The 17,230-nt window shown below is 41.1% G+C and overlaps 1 protein-coding gene across 1 annotated transcript in view; it reads left to right on the top strand.

The window, feature by feature from the left end:
• Positions 1–933: 933 nt before the first annotated feature.
• The window catches only part of LOC126266933 (chondroitin sulfate proteoglycan 4), a 551,011-nt gene continuing 534,714 nt past the window's right edge, over positions 934–17,230 (top strand). The window contains exon 1 of the mRNA XM_049971625.1: positions 934–1,094. Within this exon, the coding sequence (XP_049827582.1) occupies positions 999–1,094 (96 nt within the window). The 5' untranslated portion in view covers positions 934–998. The remainder of the gene's footprint in view (positions 1,095–17,230) is intronic.

The raw sequence follows: 17,230 nt of genomic DNA, 5'->3' as shown, positions 1-17,230 counted from the left end.
AAAAAACATGTAGTTTTCTTAGTTTGAGAAGTTGGTATGACTGAATTATATGAAAGCTACATTTTCTACATTCTGCTTAGAATTTGCTTTTGAATTTTTGGTCCCTATGTTTTCTGCTATTTTAAAGAAATGATTATTAAACGCATTTGCTACCTGTGATTCATCGTTTTTACTAAACTAACTTATTAAATTGTAAATAACTTACCTTAGCGAGAGTACAAAATCTCAGATGTCTCGCGCGGCGCAGGGCTGCGCGGAAGACATGGGAAACGTTCATAGAAGGATCGCTTATTTTTTATTATCGCGAAACAAGATTGAGTGTGCTACGGATGTGATACGCGGATTGGCGTGTCAATCTTTAAAACAAAAGCCCTTTTCTTTGCGGCAGGATCTTCTCGTGAAATTTCTGTCACCAGCTTTCTCCTCAGAGCGTGAAAAAAAAAAAAAAAATATATATATATATATATATATATATATATATATATATATATATATATATATTAAAGTTTCCACCCTATTTATTATTTCCTCACCATGTGTTACATGTATATTTGGCGCTCATCTACGTAGGAAGGAACGATCATCATGAAATAAGAGAAAACCGAGCTCGCACAGAAAGATTAAGTGTTTGTTTTTCCTGCGCTCTGTTCGAGAGTGGATGGAATTGTGAATTGCAGAGTAATAACGTAGATCTATATGAAACTGTTGTAAATAAAGAAATGATTCCTGTCTCCACTTTGTAAGTGACAGGAAATGCCCACACCTACCAATAAGAGAACGCAACACATTATCCTACTGTTCCCTAAATCAGGCTATCTTGCTGTTAGGAACTTAGAAAGTGGATGCATGGAGGGAGAAAGAGGAAAAGGGGGGGGGGGGGTGCGTGCTGTGCGGTGGCTGACGCCGGCCCTGGCTGCTCTGCTGTTGCAGCGTCCTTCTACGGGGCGAGCTACATCGCGGTGCCCCTGCAGGACGCTCGCAGCACCACCGAGCTGGAGATGCGCTTCCGCACCCGGCGCGCCGACGCCATGCTCTTCCTCGCCGCCGGCCGCATCGACTACTGCCTCGTCATCCTCGAGACCGGCAGACTCAAGGTACGGTACGCCGCCCTCCTCCTGCTTCCAGAGTACCAAGAATTGCACAAACGTAAACAGATTCAGTTAGGGGGACCCCACCCTGCCTATCTTCATTCATTTCTGAGAAAACTACTTGCTGCAGGACCTTAATATTTTACTGTATGTTACATGATGCTGATAGAGTCAACTGTACTAAAATCTACTTTATCCATTTTATAGTTATTAAGAAATACTTTTAATAAAATTTATTAACAAAAAATATTAAGTTTTGTCTGCAGAATTTTTTTTAACTTTCTAATGGGAGAATATTAATTAATGTATTACCAGAGGTGGCTTTTTATGTTATGCAGAGTCTCTGAAAATTTCATTCACTTATCTATGATAGTTTCTGATATAATGCGGCATATGTACTGAAAATTTTAGCTTGCGTTAAATTAACTTCAAGGGGGGTAGGACCTGAAATGGCCGACTAGGTGCAGGAGAGGTACCACAGGACATTTTAATTTACACTGTCTATACTTTTACAAATAAATTCATAAAACTTTGTTAGCATGAGCAGGAAGGATTCGTGATTCACACTCACAGCACAGTAAGTTCAAAAACATAAGAAAACAATTTCTTTTTACATGAGAAATTTCATCACTTTTTGAGTTGGTATTGGCTGCATTTGTTGCTGTAGGTACACTTTTCTTCGTAAGTAAGAGAGATTCTTCGATGAATTTTACACAGCATACAAACCATACTTACACGTGTATGAAACTCTAGAATTTCCCAAATCTGTTAAAAACTGTGGTAAAAATTGAGGTAATTAACTTAACACTAAGTTTAAAACGTAACAGCCCATTCATTTTTCCATAGATTAAATAAATTCTATAGTTTCAAACACCTGTAAATATGGTTTGTAAGCTGTGCAAAATTCATCGAAGAATCTCTCTTACTTATGAAGAAAAGTGCACCTATAGCAACAAATGCAGCTAAAGTAAGTGAAAAAAAATCATGAAATTTCTCATTTAAAAAATATTATTTTTTCGTATTTTTGGACTTCCACTGCTATGAATGTGAATCGCGAATCCTTCCTGGTCATGCTGACAAAGTTTTATGAATTTATTTGTAAAAGTATAGACAGTGCAAATTAAAATGTCCTGTGGTGCCTCTCCTTCTCGAAGTCGGCCCCTTAAAGAAAATAACTTTTGAAATTTGTTATTTACAGTTAATTAAAATTGTCCTGCTCCATACAATGGCCCTCCTTTGGCATGTAGCAAGTCTTCCAGCTTCTTTTTCATCTTTCTGGATGTTTGTCTTGCTTTCTTGGCCATATTAGATGCAGACCTGTCTGCATTGGCTATCGTCATTTTATCGCAATGTGGCAGCCCAGTGATCATCTTTTCACCAGGATTAATTCCCAGCTTTTTCAGTACCAAAGATTTTCCCATATTACCACAATTGAATGTAATAACAGCATCATGAACTCCTCGTTTCATTGTATGCATGCCTACAAATACAGTTTTAGGAAGGTGGTTCCAAATTATGCTGTTGAAACATTCACTTGGGTTCTGTGTCTACCCATGCAGACATTTCCTTAGAAGGTCAGGATGAGCCAAGTCTCCGAGAACAGGCTTAATTGCTGTAGTAACAGCAGCAGGAAGAGAATGCTAGTGAGAATAAGATTTTCCAGTTCCTTGAGTCCTATTGTATTTGCACCACGAATTGCCTCCTGATGGACACAATCCGTGACATGGCTTATCATCAGTAGAGGACCCATGGAAGACTATGCCCAGACATCTCTCTTCATTGCCTCCAGATTTTTTTAAATTTCTCCTAATTGCTTGCCCATAGTATACCTGCAAGTTTTCTATAACAACTATTCGCTATCCCACTTGAACAAAACTAACCGCATCTTTGAAAGCGTGTTGTTCACAAACAGCAGAAACAAAAGAATACCGACCGTTGAATTCCAAGGTTAGCCAACACACTCGGGAGTAAAAAAAAAATCTCTATCTTGCAATTTAGGAGATATGCAAAAAAGTGGGTGACAGAAAAGTGAGCGCCGCACATAAACACACGTGGTAGGAAAATGGTCTTTAAATGCTAGAAAAAAATTTGTACCCGTATAATATACATTCACTTACCAACAAAAAAATGAAAATATGGCATACTTGTTTAAGAAACCACCAGTGTGTTGGTTCGACCTCCTAACGGGAAATTCAAGTGGCTCTGAGCACTTTGGGACTTAACTTCTGAGGTCATTAATCCCCTAGAACTTAGAACTACTTAAACCTAACTAACCTTAAGGACATCACAAATATCCATGCCCGAGTCAGGATTCGAACCTGCGATCGTAGCAGTCGCGCGGTTCTAGACTGTAGCGCCTAACGGGAAAGCTTGTCTTTCTTTCATTGGTATCTTCCGTTTGTGAAGAGTGTCGTCAGCTTTCTACGTTTATCTTTTCACGTAAGTGGTTGTGTTGATTGCTTGTGGATTTTTGTGTCCTGTTCGTGTAGTTGATTACAATGAGATCGGAGAGTTTTAAAACCTTTATTAGCACAGAACCCACTACTCTTATGTGGCATAATCGGGGCCGCTAAGGTTAACATCTTTAGGCGATGGCACCATTATGAGTCACTGCGAAAAGTTCGGCTTTTTCTGTATGATGATGTCACAAAAGTGTTATAATCAGTAACGTGCCACCACACGAGAGTACATTAGCAGCCTCTCCTGTAGAGGCATGTTGAAGCACCCCACTGTTCGTTGTAATATATCACTTGGAGTGTGGAAATTCTGCCTTGATATTGTTGTATTTTTTAATTCGTCGTGTTTGGCCTGTGTGTGTAGGCACATCATCAAAACAATCTTAAGAGGGAATTCAAACTACAAGCGAACAATTCTGGTTAACTTAAAGGACGATTAATACACTGAAATACGAAATATAACATGGTTACCAGTAATTAGTATTTATTAGTTATTGACTGTTACGTTGATTCTGTCGATTCTGTCAAAAGCCAAACGTAGTGGTCTCGTGAAAAATACTGCAACGATGCTGCTATAAAATTTCGCTCCAGCCTTGCGTAGCTGCCATGACTGATATTAGCGGATTCCAAAGTCAACTCAGTAACATTACAGTGCATCTTTCTTATAATAGTACTCGCCAGATCTCAGTTGAAATGTTGCAGTAAATATTCGTATAACTTTTAGTCTCGCGTACCTTTTAATGTGCGATGAAAGTAGGCTAAGGAAGGGCGTAGCGGAGGCACTGTAGACTATAGAAACTAAATCAATTTTAGAAATTTTACGGGATTTTTGCAGGACAGACTTTTTAAGCTTTATATTTATTACAAGTTTCATGTGAAAAAGAAAGCCATCTTCCGTTCCTCATACATAATAAAATAAATACGATACCAAACTACGGGAAGCCCCGTTCTTGAGCCGGAATTTATTAATCAATGGAAAATCTGCTTGAGTGACTGCAGTAGTTTTCGAGACATAACGTTGTAAGTTTGAAACAACTTCTCGTAGGCGAAAATTTTACTCGTTTCAAGAACATTAAATTAGCTCTGGTCCTTGTTCAAATGCCTCTCTCTGAGCACTATGCCCGAGGCAGGATTCAAACCTGCGACCGTAGCGGTCGTGCGTTTCCAGACTGCAGCGCCTAGAACCGCTCGGCCACAACGGCCGGCTCTGTTCCTTGTGAGAACTAAGAATAGCTTTCCAGCATGCTTAGACGCAAATTAGATATCTACATCGCACGCAAATTTCAAATTGTCTTCTGATTTTTGCTTGAGACGGAGACATTAAAGCGGTTTTCCATGACGTGGAGAGAAGGCACTATGGTGTTTGGCAGCAGACAAACATTTGTCATAACAACGTCGCAAGCTAGGATCCCAGATTTCATATCCCAACTAATTTAAATCACACTGTATTGCTTAAGAGACAGGACTCAAATCAGGGTACGGTGATTTAGGCTTACTTTGTATTCCCTAATTTCCTATAAGGTTAAATCGCGGATAATTTCTTTACAAAATACGACCAATTTTCCGTAATCAATGCTTGCGCTCCCTCTGTAGTGACGTCTCTGTTACTTTCTTTTTAGACTAGTTTTTATATATAGTTTTCCTTCCTTAGATACCTAGTGAGGAGACCCTCTGTGGTAAAGAACATGCCATGTAGCAAGAACATTATCAAAAATAAACAAGTGAAACGTTATGTCAGTAAAGAAGAAATCATGGTAACGGAATGTTCTCACATTTTCTTAATTGTACTTCTTTGGTACGAAAGTTGTGTTCAACTTTCAAAGAAGTGACATATTTCTCCTCTACAGATACGTACACGCATCGCGAGTATATTCGAGGGTACTTAGATGTACACAGGTGAGCGAAAAATTTCTTACATTAGTAAAGGTGGACCAGGGTTCTAATAAACCTGTAAGGGTACATATGTACCCTTATGTACATTGACGATAGCAGCACGGTAAACGTTTCAGTAGCTGCATCTTTTTTGCCATTTTAGTAACTCTATAATTGTATTGATTTCACATTAGAACGTACTGTTATACAAAGTGTTTGGGTATTGCTGAAATTACAACAAAGCAGACGCTGGACTACCGGCAGACCGTGTTGTGTAGGTAGCACAGCCATTCGTTAACGTAACTCACTTCAGAAACCGTGCCATTTGATGTGTGTGGGTTTGTAAAGTAAAACGTTTTCCCTCCTGCTGAATTATAAATTCCTGTGACGGCATCACGTTTTGTTAGATTCGCTTTGATTACCACTGTCACTTTTCCTCACAAAAAGGGGTGACAAGAGAATCGAGGCGTGAATGTCAGCACCTCTTTAACAGTGCTCTGGTCTTTTAAATATTATAATTGCATATATGTGCAAGCCGGCTGCTCAAAAGCTAAAGGGCGTTTCGCGATGTACATGATGCCACATATTTCATCTAGCTGTCTGCTGGCTCGTTATTAGAGGTTCTCTTTGATTTTTCCTCCTCTATCTCTCTCTTTCTCCCTCACTCACACTTTCTTTTGCCTTTTGACTTTTAGAATATACTCATTTCCTGTGAAAAGCACTTCAAGCAGATTGCATTTTTACTGACAAAAACATAGTTATACGTACTAGGCAAAAATTGAAACTATTTACACAACCGCATCCTAGTTGTAAGCACCGACACCAAATAAAGACAACTCAGATCCGTTAGCCTCAGGCGACGACGTGTAGCTGCTGGGAAAATATGTCTTGTTTAGAAATACTCGTACATGTGTCTTGGTAGCTCCAAAAGTTAAAGCGAACTGCATTTTCACGGCTTCATAGCTCGATCAGCTTTCAACACTGGGACATTTTTTGCCATTTAACAGGACTTTAACCTCGACTTTAACCAATGGCAGTTGTGTAGGAGAATTATCAAGCTGTGTTGTAGGTCAGATTATACTTTAATGACTGGCAAGGTAGGTTGGTTCACTAAATACGTGGAATCTAAGAACATCTTACTGTCAGTTGTACCAAGTACCTCTCTAATGTTAAAACCAACTTTTCTTTTGAAACTAACTTGAAGACTTTTACAATTGTATTCAGTAGGCATTCTTGTAACTCTACAACACACTAAACGTTAGTGAACAAATGTTTCGGTCACAATATTTAATGATTTCGTGAAAAGAAAACGAAGTTAGTTGCACTAGTTGGTGCAAGGGGAATAAGAAGGCAAACGTAAAAGTTACTGTCCATTCGGTGTCGTGGTCATTACATACACAACGCTAAAATCGAAACTGATCCCTGCCGAGGCGTTGTGCAGGTAACATCATATCATTCGACTAACGTATTGAGACAAAGCGTTCAGAACTAAAATCAGTATGGTCGTAAGTGAATTTCAACCTGTAGCGTGCATTTATAGTGTCCTAACCATTCTTTCCAGAAAAAGTTCAGTGTGTGCGAACAACAAATTCCACATTTTTTCGACCGAAACTCTCCGAGAAAACAATACATTGGATTATTTATTGACTGTCCCTCGTATTTCGCAACTTCTTTCGCCGTCATTCTATGCAGGTGCCATATGCCCATCCCCAGTATATGAATAGAATGATTTGTTGATATCCATTAAAAGATACAATTTTAAATATTGGATCTGAAGCTGAGGTCAGTTTGGTTTGGCTCACACAGGAAAATGCTTCTAGCATGTCATGAGCAGTTAGAGTATACTATAAAAATTGCAAGTAACAATAGAAGTTGTTATACTGTATGTTATTTTAGCTTGTACACATAATAGGAATTGGAAATGGTTTCATAGAGTAATTTTTTATTTGTACGAAATATCAAACTACGTCTACATAATGGTGAATAGAAATGAAAAATGATGTACAATTTTTATGAAAACCAGTATTTATGAAGCTTTAAAGATCATGATTCAAAAGCACTCACCATTACGCGTGAACATGAGGAGCACAAAAATCTGTATTGTATGTAAACCATTTCAAACGTTCTTCCATCCAAAATCCTCACGGAATTTTCGACATTGTGTGAAGGTAACAACATAAAACACATTCTTATATAAGTCGACAATAATTTCATGGTAGCTTAACAGTAACCACAGCCTCTTCTTATAAGGTAGTCATCAGTAACAGTACTCCGGAAAAAAAAAGAAATCGGCATATGCTTCATATGAAAACTGTAAGAGGAATTCCTATTGCCATTTTGCTGTAAATCCTAAAGCACAATTCCTTCGAGCTGCTTCGTCTAAAGGAACCACATGGATCGCAAAATGAATGGAAAGTATAAATCGTTAACTAATCGAAAGAGATCAGTATCTTTGGAAACACTAATTTCTCCAGCATTGATTTTTGGAGAACTGAAACCACAGAATACGTCACGTTCACTCGAGCCTCTTTCGACGTCGGCATACATCATGTGCCTGTTGCGGCCAAGGGTGGTCTGCAAAGGTCGTTCCTAGACCAGGTGTAGAAGTATGAAACTGGAATTCCCCTATAGATGGGGCTAGACATCAGTGAGACCGCGTCTGCAGCGCCATCTACTTCCTGTAACGACTGACGAAGAATATCAACATACAGTAACACAAGTTCCATAGACTGGTATCTGTTTGAAACCAGTAAACATGTCGAGTCTTGTGCCTACGAACTAAGATTTGCGGACAGCATTGGTTTTCTGCTATAATTTGAAGAAAACGGCAGCAGAATCGCTTAGAATGGTTGTCGAAGCTTTCGGCGAACATGGTCTTGGGAAAACACAATGTTTCGAGTGATTCAAAAAATTTAAACCTGGTGATTTCGACGTGAGAAACGACGAGCGCGGGAAACCACCGAAAAAATCCTAAGACAACGAATTTCAAGCCTTATTGAATGATGATACAATCAAACTCAACAGGAACTTGCGAAACCATTGAATGCGACGCATTAGCAGTTTCTGTTTGGTTGAAAGGTATAGGAAAAGGTACAAAAGGCGGGAAAATGGATTCCGCATGAACTGAAGGAAAGACAGCAAGCAGCTAGAAAGACCACTTGTAAAATATGCTGCTCGCCAGACACAAAAGAAAGTCGTTTCTCTATCGAATAGTGACAGGTGATCAAAAATGGATATGTTTTGACAATCCTAAGCGTCGTAAATCATGGGTGAATCCAGGTAAAACATCGAAGATAATAGTCTGTGTTTGGTAGTATCAGAAGCTACTAAAACCTGGTGAAACCGTTAATACTGATCGCTACCAACAGCAAATGATCGATTTAAATCGAGCATTATGTGAAAAACGACCGGAATATGGAAACAGGCAACACAAAGGCATATTGCTCAATGATAACGTTACAACACACACAGCAATGCGGGTGAGGAAAACGATCGAGGCGTTCAGTTGGGAAATACTAGGGCATGCGGCCAGTTCTCCAGACTTGGCTCCGTCCAATTATCGTCTAATTGCAACACCGGGACACGTTCTCGCTGAACAACGCTTCAGTTCGTATGAAAATGTACGAAAATGACTCTTTGGCTGCTCCGCTTCAAAAGAAGAACTGTTTTTATGGTGCGGCATTCATAGCCTGCCGAAAAGGTGGGAGAAATGGAGATTAAGTTGAATAAAATATTGATTATCAGTTTCAAACAACAAACGTCTAATTATTGCAACCAAATTCCGGTTACGTTCTTCTACAGATGGTAAACATGAAACTGTAATGAAAGAAGAAGCAGCTGACTGCATAAAAGATATTTAAATTCTTTACCGATTTCGGGCACTTAGTTTACCTTCTTCGGAAAGTTATGCCTATCGCATATCGGTAAAGAAATTAAATTTATTGTGTGCAAGTGGTTGCTTATTATTTCATTATACGCGACTGCAGTTGCTGAAGATAGATAAAATACCATACTATGAAACTATGACTCTTTGTGCCAGTTAAACCGCTGGTTAATAAAGAAAAGGAATTTTCGTCTGCAGATTGGTTGCACTTTCTGCAGACACTATTTCTACGAGCATCGAAAAGTCGCATTCTGTTTTCTTCCATGTCACTACTTCGAACACTTTTCAAACAGGCTTGGTTTCTTATATGATCAATTACAGGGATTGAAAGCAGAAGGAAATTTCGTAAACGACAGAGAGAGCATATTCATTATAAGTTTCCGTTGTAGTAACCCTACGTTTATCGCAAGGTACTATGAATCTCTCGGTTTGGAGGTGACGCGTTATTTGAGGTCACGCTTCTTAGGAACGTGAGTGGCAAATTGTGATGAGAGTAGCCAAGATGAGATTTTTCAGGTCTCTGGGGTTGGAGACAGTACAAAACGACTTCGGAGGTAGATTTGGTGTTCATATGGAAATGAGACTCTGGGTCGGCTTTTGATCTGCTTTTAATGCTTGTTCAAGAATTTACATGAACATGCAGAAGAGCACAGACACTGGCTTATCACGTGAGTCCTAAGAACCACGTAAAACATAGACGACGCTTGCCACCTCATCTTATTATTGGATGCTCTAACCCATTGCTTGAACAAATGGCCACTCTGGCCGACAACTGCATTAGGAATAGGGTACACTCCTGAACGTATGGCATTTAAGACAACGAATCATGAAAGAAGCCAGTTTTTGTTGCTCAAATCGAGCCTTTAGGTTCAGTTATATTACGTTAGTCCATGAGTTGGCAGCGTTTTTGTTTCTCATTTCGGTATTCCGATAGCTATGGATTTATTTATAGATTGTCATTGTTTATTTGTAGTTCACTGTTACTATTTGGGATTACATATTGTCATCTTCTCATCTGGAGATAAAGAGTGGAACTCTGGACGCTAGAAAATGGAGTGCCAAGTGGAGAAATCGGAACATTTCCAACATATTCTTCTCTTAGATTTCAGAAGAAGGGTGAGAGCAGCGGAGGCATCCAGACACATTTGCACGGTGTGTGGGGAAATGCCATGGGGCAGAGCACGGCAAGAAAATGATTTCTTGTTTTCAAGATAATCGTTGTGACATTAGTGAGTGTCCACGTTCAGGAAGAACTTCCGGGTTTGCTGAAGAACGTTTAAAATCAGTAATCCATAATGATGGATGTCATTCTACTTGAGAACGGTGAAATCTGATGAACTGTGGTATTTCACTATTGTGCGCCATTTGCATCAAAGGGGGTAGGTTAAAAACCGGCGTATGGGTAGAGCAAGCTACTGCTGACGAGAAATGGTCTCTCTATGCTAACATAAGGGACGTAAAGGAACGGTTGAGCCCAAACAAAGCAGAAACTTCCCGTACAAAGACCTGCGCGCATCTTTCAAAACATAAGGTTGCGCATCCGTTCTAATGGCATTTCTTCGAGATGTAACCACCATTGCTGACATTAATTTTCAAGAATTGAGACATCTTTCAGACTTCATCCAAGAACAATATTGACGAAGACTGCCTGAAGTAATGCCAGTCCACGATAACACCCTCCCGCATTCTTCTAAAACACTAGAAGTTTGTTTGGTAAGTCATACCACACCGACCTTATTCACCAGATCTTGTGCCCTCAGATTTTCACCTTTTTCGCTCACTATCGAACAGCCTTCAAGGAACTTCCTTTCCTAATGGAAATGCCGTCTGAAGACGACGAGTTCCTCGTCTCAAAACCACGAGATTTCTACGGTCCTAAATTCGAAAAATTATCCCGGCGTTGGCAGATTGTTGTAAATAGTGAAGGAGAAAATGCTATTGATGACTTACGTCTCTGGTACGTGTATGTGTTAACTCTACATAACATGTGAGAAAACGCTACGAACCTATGCATCAACTTAATGCATAACGATGAAAGTGACAACCATATCTACGAACTTATATGCAAAGGTACAAAAGAAACCACTAACCGAAGTGTAGAGGTACAATGATGCAAGTTTTACAAACCCTTTTCACAGAAGTTTCATTAAATGTAATTCTTCTCACTTAGTCAGTTCCCTCTGTCGGTTGGTCATAACACGAGGCACTGGTTTCGATATACGTTAGGGACAAATTTTGTTGCTGGCTGGAACTTTCCCCTGATAGTAAATTAGTGACCTGCGTTTGGCCCTGTTTTAATTATGCTTTTTGGATGCATTTCGCAGTCCGGGGAGCATGACACGGGTGGTTTCTTAATGCGTATGACCATATACCGAACTGATGAAAGTGTCTGGTGCTGTATACCTCTAACTAACTTACAAGGACTGTTGCCAATATTCACACCAAGACAATTTTTATATTTTACTGAAAACTTTTCATGATTCGGTTATTACACGTTCTATTTTAGCTGATAATAATGTTATTTACTTGAGTCAGACAGAAAAAAAACTTTATTCAAACCAAAATCTAAAATCACTTTAAACTATTGGCACAGACGGTTTAGAAAATAAAGTTACAAGCTAATAAAACGATACGAACTATTACCTGCATTAAAACCTATGACCTGTAAGTAAGATATCAGACTGGCTGCTTCACTTACTTGAAACGCAATTTTGAGTCTATAATACTGCACATTCACCCATTGCTTCATGAATGCGTATAGTACATCGCTCAGATTGGGATTTTGTGTCAAATTTTGTCGTGATCAACTGTCGTCTCATATTCGGAGGATGGTCGAAACCTTATTTGCCAAAAAAAGATGCTGTAAAAGACCTGATGGTGCCAGTGTGACGTGGAATAGTGATATCATCACTGAGAAGTGACCTCGTGTTGTGGGAATTTTCGCAGTGCTTAGTTTATGAGTCAGTGTCGTCTGCTTCACGTCTTATGTGCAGCGAGCTACCTTAATTTAAGTATTAAGTGTATTTTTCTTACTTGTCACTTCTTCTTCCGTGTGTTTTTACTTTTAGGAAGCCTTAATTGTCGAGTGCTATTAATAGTGTTCCATAGATTTCGTGTTTGTTTTTAATACAGTCAGAGAGAGTCCCTTTAGTCAACTATAGTGCCAGTAGTGCTAGTGTTTGTTTTCAATACAGTCCAGAACAGGTAGCGCTATTTTCATTGTTTTCTACAAGAAGTGGTTAGCAATCACAGTTTAGTCAATAATCAGCCGCCTATAGTGAACTAGCAGTCTAGTTAAAAGTTGATTAAGTCTCTTCAGTAAATTGATTCCTTAGGATGGATAGGATGTGTGACTGCTGTGTACGGACGTAGGAGGAGCTGGCCACTCGTCGCGAAAAGCTGAGCGTGTTGATGGCCGCGGTCAGCCGTGCTCAGGCTGCTGCCTCGGAGTGTAGCGGCAGTGGGGAGTCTGGTGTGTCGCAAGGTACACCCCAGGTGTTACATGCTTCACCCACTGTCCCTGCTGTCGAGACATCTTCGCGGGTACCGGGCGCGGTTGGGCCACCTTCTCCCCAAGGGGAGTGACGGGTTCAACGGCATTCGCGGCGCACGAGGCGGCGGAGGGTAAATGTGGAGGCTGGCCGTGTGGCATCGCCCGCTCTGCCTGTGAGTGGACATGCGGTTGCTCCTTCAGCAAGGTCCGAGCAGGCACACGGGGGGAGGGGTTTATTAGTTATTAGGGGCTCCTACGTTAGGCGGGTGATGGAGCCCCTTAGGGAAATAGCGGAAATGTCGGGGAAGTAGGCCAGCGTTCAGTAGGCCAGTGTTCACTTTGTCTGCTTGCCGGGGGGTCTAATCCGAGATGTGGAGGAGGCCTTACCGGCGACGATAGAGAGCACTGGGTGCTCCCGACCGCAAATTGTTGCTCATGTCGGCACCAATGACTCCTGCCGTCTGGGTTCAGAGGTCATCCTCAGTTCGTACAGGCGGTTGGCGGAATTGGTGAAGGCGGAAAGCCTCGCTCGCGGGGTGGAATCAGAGCTAACTATTTGTAGTATCGTTCCCAGAACCGATCGCGGTCCTCTGGTTTGGAGCCGAGTGCAGGGCTTAAACCAGAGGCTCAGACGATTCTGCGGAGATCTGGGGTGCAAATTTCTCGACCTCCGCTATCGGGTGGAGAAATGTAGGGTCCCCCTAAATAGGTCAGGCGTGCACTACACGCCGGAAGCGGCTACAAGGGTATCGGGGTGCGTGTGGAGTGCACAGGGGGGCTTTTTAGGTTAGAGAGTTCCCTCCATAGGCCCGACAAGACGCCTCCTGAGACGCGGCAAGGTAGGAGTAGGCAAAATGCAACAGGGAATAACATTATTAATCTGCTAATAGTAAACTGCAGGAGCGTCTATAGAAAGGTCTCAGAACTGCTCTCATTAATAAACGGTCACAACCTCCAATTAGTACTAGGGACTGAAAGTTGGCTGAAACCAGACGTAAACAGTAATGATATCCTAAACTCAGATTGGAATGTATATCGCAGAGGCTGGCTACGCGGTGAAGGGGGAGGCGTGTTTATAGCGATAAGAAGTGCAATAGTATCGAAGGATATTGACGGAGATCCGAAATGTGAATTGATTTGGGTGAAGGTCACGGTTAAAGCAGGCTCAGACATGGTAATTGGATGTCTCTATAGGCCCCCGGGTAGCAGCTGTTATGGATCAGCACCTAAAGGATAATTTGGAAAATATTTCGAGTAGATTTCCCCACAATGTTATAGTTCTGGGTGGAGATTTTAATTTGCCGGATATAGACTGGGAGACTCAAACGTTCGTAATGGGCAGGGACAAAGAATCCAGTGAAATTTTTTTAAGTGCTTTATCTGAAAACCACCTTGAGCAGTTAAACAGAGAACCGACTCGTGGCGATAACATATTATACCTTCTGGTGACAAACAGACTCGAACTATTTGAAACAGATAATGCAGAACAGGGAATCAGCGATCATAAAGCGGTTACTGCATCGATGATTTCAGCCGTAAATAGAAATATTAATAAACGTAGGAAGTGACAAAAAGCAGATTACAGGGCACCTGACGGCTCAACGCAAAAAGTTTTGTCTCAAGTACAGATAGTGTTGAGGATCAGTCGACAAAGTTCAAAACCATCGTACAATATGCGTAAGATGAGTATGTGCTAAGCAAGATCGTAAGAGATGGAAAAGAACCAGCGTGGTACAACAACCGAGTTAGAAAACTGCTGCGGAAGCAAAGGGAACTTCACAGCAAACATAAACATAGCCAAAGCATTGCAGACAAACAAAAATTACGCGAAGTGAAATGTAGTGTGAGAAGGGCTATGCAAGAGGCGTTAAATGAATTCGAAAGTAAAGTTCTATGTACTGACTTGGCAGAAAATCGTAAGAAATTTTGGTCGTATGTCAAAGCGGTAGGGGGATCAAAACAAAATGTACAGACACTCTGTGACCAAAATGGTACTGAAACAAAGGATGACAGACTAAAAGCCGAAATACTAAATGTCTTCTTCCAAAGCCGTTTCACAGAGGAAGACTGCACTGTAGTGCCTTCTCTAGATTGTCGCACAGCTGACAAAATGGTAGATATCGAAATAGACGAGAGAGGGATAGACAAACAACTGAAATCGCTCAAAAGAGGAAAGGCCGCTGGACCTGATGGGATACCAGTTCGATTTTACACAGAGTACGCGAAGAAATTTGCCCCCTTCTTGCAGCGGTGTACCGTATGTCTCTAGAAGAGCGTAGCTTTCCAAAGGATTGGAAAAGGGCACAGGTCATCCCCATTTTCAAGAAGGGACGTCGAACAGATGTGCAGATCAGTTGTTGAATTTTGGAACACGTATTATGTTCGAGTATAATGACTTTTCTGGAGAGTAGAAATCTACTCTGTAGGAATCAGCATGGGTTTCGAAAAAGACGGTCGTTTGAAACCCATCTCGCGCTATTCGTCCACGAGACTAAGGGGGGCAGAGACACAGGTAGATGCCGTGTTTCTTGACTTCCGCAAGGCTTTCGACACAGTTCCCCACAGTCGTTTAATGAACAAAGTAAGAGCATATGGACTATCAGACCCATTGTCTGATTGGATTGAAGAGTTCCTAGATAACAGAACGAAGCATGTCATTCTCAATGGAGAGAAGTCTTCCGAAGTAAGACTGATTTCAGGTGTGCCGCAGGAGAGTGTCATAGGACCGTTGCTATTCACAATATACATAAATGACCTGGTGGATGACATCGGAAGTTCACTGAGGCTTTTTGCAGATGATGCTGTAGTGTATCGAGAGGTTGTAACAATCGAAAATTGTACTGAAATGCTGGAGGATCTGCAGCGAATCGATGCATGGTGCAGGGAATGTCAATTGAATCTCAATGTAGACAAGTGTAATGTGCTGCGAATACATAGAAAGATAGATCCCTTATCATTTAGCTACAAAATAGCAGGTCAGCAACTGGAAGCAGTTAATGCCATGATTTATCTGGGAGTACGCATTAGGAATGTTTTAAAATGAAATGATCATATAAAGTTGATCGTCGGTAAAGCAGATGCCAGACTGAGATTCATTTGAAGAATCCTAAGGAAATGCAATCCGAAAACAAAGGAAGTAGGTTACAGTACGCTTGTTCGCCCACTGCTTGAGTACTGCTCAGCAGTGTGGGATCCGTACCAGATAGGGTTGATAGAAGTGGTAGAGAAGATCCAACGGAGAGCAGCGCGCTTCGTTACAGGATCATTTAGTAATCACGAACGCGTTACGGAGATGATAGATAAACTCCAGTGGAAGACTCGTTATGGGCTTTTGTTAAAGTTTCGAGAACATACCTTCACCGAAGAGTCGAGCAGTATATTGCTCCCTCCTACGTATATCTCGCGACGAAACCATGAGGATAAAATCAGAGAGATTAGAGCCCACACAGAAGCATACCGACAATGCTTCTTTCCACGAACAATACGAGACTGGAATAGAAGGGAGAACCGATAGAGATACTCAGGGTACCCCCCGCCACACACCGTCAGGTGGTTTGCGGAGTATGGATGTAGATGTAGATGTAGAAAATGTAAGTAATTTTATGTGTGTTCTCATAATGTTAGGTGTTAACTTGTGTTTCATTCGTTGATACAAATTCTTCATCCCCTCTTTGAGTTTCCTAGTGTTTTTCTGTCCTTTCATTTATCCCATCACAGCGCACAATGCACAGTAACCGAACATATTTTACTGTCGAGAGAGAGGAAATATTTATATTACTGTGAGGCACGTTGCGTGAGTAAATGTCAGACCATAATTCCCAAGGTTTCGGATTCAACTCCAATTATGTATTTGTTTACAATATGAGAAACAACATATTCCATGTTGAAGTGTAGGTCACCGAACAATAGGTGGAGCACCCAACAGTAGGTGGACCGAATACAACGGTGTACCGCTTCCAACAGGACCACCGCAAACCATTATGATATTACACTAAGTTTCACGTTGATGAACGTGTCACTTATTAGATTCAGTAATCCATACTAATAGTATAAATGCGAAATTAACTCTGTCTGTTGCGTTTTCACGACCAAACTGCTGAAACGATTTGATATTAAAAGATTATTAAATTTGTTGTACAACGTACACGATGTAATATAATGTATAGATCTGCGCTCGATATACAGATGCGTGCACGACAGACATGTGCACCATTGCCCACAGCCCTCTGTTGTTGAGTAGCGAGGGGGGGGGGGGTTGTTGAGCGACCGCAGCCGCAGTTAGTCACCGGTTATGATCAATGTGGCATGCCCACTGAATATTTTGCATATCACCAGGTCCTGTTTATCAAGAACAGCTGGCCAATGGAGAGAAGGTTTCCAGAACTGAAGTGTCACTATCATTTGTGTTGGCCTCTTATTTTTCAGACAACCAGAGGTT

Source organism: Schistocerca gregaria, chromosome 4 (genome assembly GCF_023897955.1).
Source record: "Schistocerca gregaria isolate iqSchGreg1 chromosome 4, iqSchGreg1.2, whole genome shotgun sequence".
NCBI lineage: Eukaryota > Metazoa > Arthropoda > Insecta > Orthoptera > Acrididae > Schistocerca > Schistocerca gregaria.
The sequence above is the reverse complement of the archived record's forward strand: the minus strand, read 5'-3'. Positions and strand labels throughout refer to the sequence as shown.